At 36.9% G+C, this 8,362-nt stretch overlaps 1 protein-coding gene across 1 annotated transcript in view; it reads right to left on the bottom strand.

The window, feature by feature from the left end:
* Window positions 1-1,348: 1,348 nt before the first annotated feature.
* DAPK1 (death associated protein kinase 1) overlaps window positions 1,349-8,362 on the bottom strand; it is a 145,244-nt gene continuing 138,230 nt past the window's right edge. Inside the window, exons 12-15 of the mRNA XM_031557415.1 lie at window positions 6,655-6,817; window positions 5,360-5,480; window positions 3,965-4,153; window positions 1,349-3,373 (exon numbers count right to left, since the gene is read on the bottom strand). Of these exons, the coding sequence (XP_031413275.1) occupies window positions 2,141-3,373; window positions 3,965-4,153; window positions 5,360-5,480; window positions 6,655-6,817 (1,706 nt within the window). The 3' untranslated portion in view covers window positions 1,349-2,140. The remainder of the gene's footprint in view (window positions 3,374-3,964; window positions 4,154-5,359; window positions 5,481-6,654; window positions 6,818-8,362) is intronic.

The following is an 8,362-nucleotide window of genomic DNA, read 5'->3' as shown; positions in this document are numbered from 1 at the left end:
AGATGCCACTGCCCGTGTTTTTAGAGTGAATCAGGGCTAGTGCCTTCAAACATACCCATAAAAACTGAGGAATGAAGCTCTGCTTTTTGTTGCATTAAAACAAAATAGGGAATCAGTAAAATTGAAGTGCGCTAGGAATGCCCTCTTGTATCACTTTGCTAACCTTTATCTGTTGAAATCATAATTTATGACTATGATTTTTTCTGGAATCTCAGTAATACAGCACATGACTTACAGGCATGCAATCCAAAGCCACCCTATGACAGTGATTCACTTTCCTGAACCTATTACCATAAAAACTGGAAATGATGCATGCAGTAAGCATTTTCCACCAGTCAGAGATCTATCATAGCATCCACTACTCCCAGGACTGCATTTTACAGTAAATGAAAGCAGAGAATTGACAAGAATATACTGTTGGGAAGGGTAGAAAACCAGAACAAAATAAATTAAAAAAAAACCATAATACTCCCAAATTTGTAAGTCAAACATAGATCTGCAATGTCCTTAAAGCATTTGGGGAGGTAGGCATGTGAAGAGCTACCTGCTATCTCCAGTCTTTCCTCTCCACCACTTCACCACCATGCAATGGTGAATTAAGTCTTAAAACAGCAGGCATTGCTGGCAGACCTGCACACCAAAAGCACCTTACAGTGGCCTGCGCTCTCACACAGTTTCTTTAGCTGGTCCCAGTCCTCTGCAGCCATATAGTCTCAGCAAAGCTAACTCAGAGACTAGAGTCACCTTCAGATCTGAGGCTGAGGATAAAGAAACGAGCTACACAACCAGGAGGAATTACGAAACAAGTAAGACCCAGAGTCTATATATGTAGACTCTGGAGTCTATATACACAGAATTCTTCAGTGAGCAACTCACAGCAGACGGGGGAGGGAGAACCTCTGCTCTTTGTCAGAGGTAGTTAAACACCAGAGCAGAGGTACCTGAAGGTTGGACTGCTCATTTGGTATGGTTCTTAGTGCAGACTAGGCATTTTGAAAAAACATTCAATAAAGGAGCTCAGTGATACCAGGGGAAGGACGTAATAAAGGCATGATAAAATACATACAGAAAGCAGTGGTTAACAGCAATTAGCTTTTTAAGGAAAGTCACTCTAAGATTTAGTGCTGTTTTGCAGCATATACAGGGAGGTCAAAACGAACGCACACCTACTCCACAGCAGAGGAGCCACCTAATAAAATATAAATACTTCCACACATACTGAGAAAGCTCCCTGGTGTGACACAGGAGGTGGTCAGAACTTCAGAAGTCAGGCACTGCCTCTGCAGGACTGTGGTTATAAGGAAAAGAGGAGGCTTGGTCCACTTAAGGTACAGAATACAAATAAAAGTGATGCAACAAGCAACAGTTTATTTGTATAAAAATGCTTTAAAATTTTACTACATGGCAAGATTAAGGAAAAAATAGTATTAATATATATACATACAATATATATACACAAACACATTGCACCATTAAAATTACATGCTTTTTAGAACAGAATGCGCTGTATCCCCTCATATCAATTTTAAAGTTCTCACTGCAAGAAATCTTGTGTCCTTTTGTTTTTATCCCCATTAAAATTTTCAAGTACAAGAAGTAACTTAGGATGTAATAGTAGAAAACCATTTGGTATACACAAATTACAACTGACAGCTATACAGTATTATTCTGCGGTATCTAACACATTTATATCCTTTTTGAACTCCATAATGAAACAAACTTTTACCTGAGGTAAATGGTAATAAAGAAGCATAGTAATTGGCAAGGTTACGAGGTTTTCACATTATGATTTGACTGTAATCGAAGTTGATTAGGTATCACACATCTGTACCCACAGTATTGGCACATGAATGCTCTGCATGAGTCATTACCAACGTCTTAGAAACAAGAGAAAAATTAAAAGGCAAGCACCACTTGCAATGATAAGCATGCAGACAATTTCAGTGAAACAGAGGTAGCATGTTCTTGTAACTCCAGCAGGGTCATTCAAACCAATGGAACCTCCCTCTTCTGGAAAGGGTGGTGCTGAAGAAGAATAAAGACCCTTTGATGTAAAACCTCATAATTGAAAAGGTACAGAAACTCTTCTACTTTTATCTTTTCTGCAGTTTGAAAACATATCTATGCAAAACATCTTTTCTTACCGTGACACTACAGAGCTAATTGAATTATAAGATGTGCCACTGTTGCAACTTGAAGCATAAGCCTCTTGACCATTAGCATCAAAATTTATTTTGAATACAGAAGATGCCTTGAGTAAAAAGTCTGCTGCATCTCTGCGACCTAATTCCCTCAGCTTAGACATTAGGATTCCTACAGTGCTCTCAGGAGCATTACTCCACTCCTGCAGCAGGGCATGGACTGGGCTTGACAGAAAGTCATTTTGTGTTCCATTATTTGTATTGTACTTTGCAACAAGATCAGGGAGGCCCAGGTTCATGGCCAGAAGGCACCAGTCTTTGCCCATGGGATCAGGTGGATCCAAAAGTCGGCTCAGTTTTCTCCTGGTAAGTAGATTCAGATCTGAAACATGAATATCCATTCCTAGACTTCCTTGGGAGTAGACATCAAGACACCCAAAACACAGTATACTACTAAAGCTCTCTTTATATCCCCCCATGGTGTTAGTTAGTGATGTCTCCTTTTGACTCTGTGCACGGAAGAAGTCTCTAGGCTGATAGACCATTACTGGTTCATGATGTTCCCTCAGCTGCTGAGGGCTAAGGTAGTATTTTACAGTCAAAAGGCCTGGTAGGGTTGTGGCTATTAAGTTATCAATGGTGCTGCATACAGAATCCAAAAGTAAACAGCACTTGATCTTCTCTGTTTCCAGTCCTCTAACTTGAACCTCTATACCCTGACCATGGTTGACAAGCAGCACTAAAAGCTCAGCGCCACGATTCATAATCTTTGATCCATTTACCCACAGACGTATATCAGCATCTCCCTCGGTGCTTTGTTGATGAATCCACCTGCAGAGATTCACCTGAACTTTATGAAAAATTCCACAAGGAAATGGGGTAAGATGTTCCACGGGAACAATTCTAACACCACCGTAAATCAGTACCTCATCCTCGTCCTCTGTCCAAGACCTGTGGAGATTGTCAGTTTTGATGAGAGCAGGAATATCCACCATTGCTCCACTGCTAAGGTCTCTTGCGCAAATATCCATAGCGTCCAAAATCTGTATCAATTCTTCCACGTCACTATCTGTTACCAGACGCTGTATGTCCTCTATAGTGTATCGACCTCTATAGTGATGGAGAGCTTTTGGGTTCTCTATTGACAGGATTTTTCCAAGGACATTTGAACAGAGCCAGCGAGGATCCAGAAGAACAACGTCTTGAACTGTTTCACTCTGCATAATGTTAATCTGTTTATAAATAGGAAAACTATTATCAGTATTTTATGAAGAACAAGATGGTACTCCACATTCTGTCTTTCCTAACTTATTTACCAAATCACTTAAATAACATAGCTGGCAGAACCTGAATTGCATTTTAATTTCTTGCAAATATTCAGAACTAAGAACTCATTCTTGGCTTCCACTAATAATAAAGCCAGAACCCAACAACATTATAGCCTAGCCAATGCTCTGCAAGCTATTTATGTAAAGGTGTTTTCCTACAATTCAATTTCTAACAGACAAATAAATTTCTCATCTCATTTCACTACCTCATTTCAAGATGCCAGTAATAGCATATCCTATGTATTTTATGATGTTACAATTATAGCAATGAACTGCAGTTCTTTCTGTCTCATAGAAATAATGCTGAATAGAACACGTACACCAAAACAGTAATGATAGCAAGAAGCATTACTAACCAGTCTATTACTTATGATGTCTTAAAAGGAAGAGTAGAAGGAAATAACTACAGACATTTACTTGCATCCTATTAAGCAATATTCGACCAGAGAAATACCTTGATAGTAAGAATACATAGTTTAGATAAAAAGCACTTACTTCTCCTATGCTATGCAACTGCTGTGCAATATGCCGCAGGTCATCTTCATTTGCTAGGGGATTAAGCTGCTCCTGTACATCATATACAAACTGCTGCAAAGACATCAGCTGGTTGGGTCCATTCATTTTTCTCCATGAAGGCAGCACGGAGATCATTTTTTCACACAGAAGAGTCATAGGTGGGCAAGTCTTACAAAAAGCACAGAAAACATCTTGTAACCTGTAGTCTGCTAACATTGAGGTCTAGTACATACATGATACATATACACATGTTTAAAGTGCCCCTTGTGATAGACTGTTACTTTTCTACCCATGCGAACTAATGAGAAAAATCTACTTTTTCTTAATGAAATATATTCCAGAAACAGCTGTGCATTTAGCTGAAGTCTGTACTCACCAATGTCAGTTCTGGATATTTAAATAGGCGACACTATATCAGATACAGAATATCAGGTAATACATACAGATAGCATATTTATCTATTGACTGATTTGGACATTACTGATGACTATGTCTTGCAATCTCCAGCCACAGCACCCAATCTGTATGCAATAAAGACCCCTCAAATTTCATCTAATGGAAACTGCTACAAAAAAGAAGTTCTGTCAAAGAAAAACTTATTAAAATCAAGACACCATTGAGAACATTAAATAGGTTACATTTTATAACATTAAAAAATCTTCTTTCTTGAATCCAAGAGCGAACTCAGCAACACATTATCTTTTACTTCATTATTTCTTTTACACCTAACAGAAGCAGTTGCAGAATGTTTTGTTGGCACGTCATACACTTAAGAAGGACTTTAATATGAAGAATTTAAATGACAGACTTCAAAATGACTTGGTCACCCTCAGTACTGAAGTTTGTGTAGATTCATGGTAGTTACAGTTACGTGCAGTTAAGGGCAATTTTACCCTTAGTTTCATACATATATATACATACACAACTACGAAAAATCTAAGTACATAATTTTTCAATAAAAGAATCTATATGTTATCTATAAGTTTGCACATCTATATGGAAAATATTCAACCCTGGTCTTTTTGAAAAACATCTGCATCAAATATATTCAATTTCTCTGTAGTACTGCTCTGTCACATAGTGACATCAAACAAACAAGCACACAAGCAGTGAAGTCCAATCTCTGTCAACTCAAAATATGAAAATATAGCTTTAAACTGATAATCCCAATAATTTCTTTTAAAGAAAGGCTATTTTTGGTATCTGTACATTATGCCAACAATTTTGGAACTGCTGACAGAATCCTTCATGTCAATAATTTGTTGTTTCATTTCTAATTTCTGAAATTAAGTAATAAGTTCACAGAAAAAAAAAAATCTTGTCCTAGGTTTTCACATTTTGGCTGGCACAAACTACACCATTAATATTACTTACAGAAATTATCTGGCTTCTTATTTCTTGTAAGTGATTTCGGAGAAGCTTCATATCTTTAGATCCAGATGCTCCAGCATCCAACACAAATAACTTCTCTGAAATCTGAAGATCATTTCCAAATCTTAAAGAGAAAGAGAGCATTGTTTACTCAGTCCCATATCTATTTACTTAATCCAGTGGCATTTCAGCATTAAACTATACGATACTTAATTTCCTTCAAAGAATAATGTGTACGTGCAGTACTAATTATGGTAAGATATTTTATAAGGGAAGACAGAATAGCTGCTCTCTAATTTTTTTATCATAAGCAGATAATTTGACAGTATATTATTATCTTTTCCAATGGAAGACGGCTGAAGAGTCCTAAGTGAAATATAACTGCATCCCAGCTCTTGTAATAACATTTTACTAGATAATGAATAGCAGTTTAGTTCCTCCTCAATTAAAATACTTTAGTTTTCATCAGTACAGACACTAGCTCTATTTCTTACTTTTATTTAAATTTTCAATCACACATACTTGTTTTTTTAGCTCTGAACTGCATTTAAAGGCGTGTATGCTTTGGTGCTGAAATCCATATATATTATGATAATTCATTTCAATTGACTGAGATACCACATTATCCTTTCTGTGGGTAACACAAATATGTGAGTACCTTATATAATACTCCTTAGTTTATGAAAGTTTTCTGTTGTATGCTACTGACAATCAGCATGCTCTCCAGACATGTGCTCACGAAGCTGAGAAGCTTTTCTGACTCCTGAATAACTTTTGGCTGATCTTTGCATATGTACTCCGCCATGTCCAGTTCTTTAGAAACTGTGTATGGGTAGTACCTCCAGACTTGGCTTAGTTCTTCTCCTACCAATCCTACATCAATTCAGATTAAAAGGTGGCTGCCCTGCAGGCTGCAGCTCAGAACTGCCCACTTTTCTGAGACTGGTGCAAAACTGACACAAGAATATCAGACAGATTGTTGACACTGGCCATTGGATCTAACTCATCTTCAAGGTGAGACTTCTGAGCCTCAGTCATATTATGCACTATTTGCTCATGTGAACTCACTTAGGGCAGCTCACCCACTGAAAAACAGTATCGACAATTTTTTTTACCCACCCCCTCACAGACTAAGCTTTCTGAATATTTTCATTAAAAAAAAAGAAATCCTCAAAATAGGACACTTCCTTTTGTGTAAATATCACATAGCTTTAGCCAAATAAAAAACCTTTTACATTTTAGTATACTTTCTTTGCAACTCACATACACTACTACCAATAAATATAATCCCTCCTTACCTGTTCCTGATTTCTTTCAAGAATGACATATCCTTGTCATACCAAAACTCCCCCCCGGCAGGCCGAGGAAGATTGACTATATCAGCATGTGTGGCAACTAAAACAACACGCAGTGGAGTTTTCAGCCTTCCGCCAAATGCTAAAAAGAAAACAAGAACACTTCCTTACTATGAGGCATGTCCAGGAGGATGGGTGCCTTACAGAGCCAGAGAAGGAGTAGTACATGTTTTGTTCTTGATAACGCTCACTGCAGTCATTTCTGCAGTGGATTTACGAACTTTAAAGCACAGCTACATCTATTTCTATATAATGAAACCACTGCTGTTCTGGCTGTTAGCCACTTATAAAGTTATCTACACAACATTCAATTTTAATAGCTAGAATCTTTGAATAGTGTCAAAAATACTGGCATTACGTGCCCTTACTGCTTTAACAAAAGCATTAATTAATAACACTACCAATATATCTATTAACTACAGTCTATATCAACGTAAGGAAAAATAATTAAGAAAAATAAAAGCTTTTTGAATGGGTTTCTCATTACCTCAACACTACAGGTAAAGCTTAGGGAAATGCAGGTAGAACAGAAAATGTGTACAACATTTACATGTTGTTATGAATGCTATTTTACAGTACTTACACAAACAGTGACCTCTCACCTAGGTGAGAGTTAAGTAGGAAAGCCTGGCAGATACCATGAAAAAGAATGAAAAAGAAAGAAAGATACAAATGGCATGAATGAGGAAACAGCATGGAACACAGAATTTTCAATCTCTTCTCAGACTGATCTTCCACAAAAGAGGAGACATTATTAGACAATTATCTCAGAAGAATGACAGAACATCCAGTTCTGCAGTTTTTGTCTGACAAAAGCAAGTCAGAAACATGTTTTCATTGATTAAGCTGCAGAATGTGGATTCATTCTTAAAAATAACCATATTTCCCATCTTTGTAGCACTTCGAGATAAATCTTCTCCAGATACAGATTTTCTTTGTTTTGTTTTTGAGCTCAAGAATTTAGAAGCTGTAAGTAATACCAAAAGTAAAAATTACCCACTAATGTTCAAATACTACAAATATACATGAGTATCCAAATAGAGCTTATCAGTATAAATGCTGATTTAAGCAAAGTGCCTAAATAACGGTATTAACTCAGTCAAACTAAGTTTCCTTACTAGACCAAGACATGAAAAGCTTTTAAACACTGCAAGTTAACTACATTTTTAGCTTTAATATTTTTCTGCGTATTTCTGAGCTTTTAATTTCAGCAGTAATTGCAATTCAATTCTAAATGTTTATATTCATAATGTTGTGTTGTGACCTAAAATGGAATATGAAAGACAGGCAGGTGTCTGAGGTGAAAACTGAAGGTCAGCCCTTCAGCTCATCATTATGACCGGTTACGCTCTGATTATACATAGAAGAGAGCAGTAAACAAAAAGAGAGGGGCAATACTCTGCACTATGTAAGCATACAGGTTTTTTTTTTTTTTTTTGTCTGGCTAGTCCCCAGCAATTTTTATAAACATCCATCAGTGCTGAGTTAGATCCTCTGGTGGGCACAATACTTTGATTAGTGGAACCAGTTCTACCATAAAACTGCAGACCAGTGCTTAGCTACAATCATGATCAAACCTTATAGTACGTATGCCTAGACCTACAGATCTTTTAAAGAAAAAAAATTACACGAAATTAACTTAAGATCAATT

The sequence above is a fragment of the Meleagris gallopavo genome, chromosome Z, assembly GCF_000146605.3.
Source record: "Meleagris gallopavo isolate NT-WF06-2002-E0010 breed Aviagen turkey brand Nicholas breeding stock chromosome Z, Turkey_5.1, whole genome shotgun sequence".
Taxonomy (NCBI): Eukaryota; Metazoa; Chordata; class Aves; order Galliformes; family Phasianidae; genus Meleagris; species Meleagris gallopavo.
This window is presented reverse-complemented; position numbering and strand designations above follow the sequence as displayed.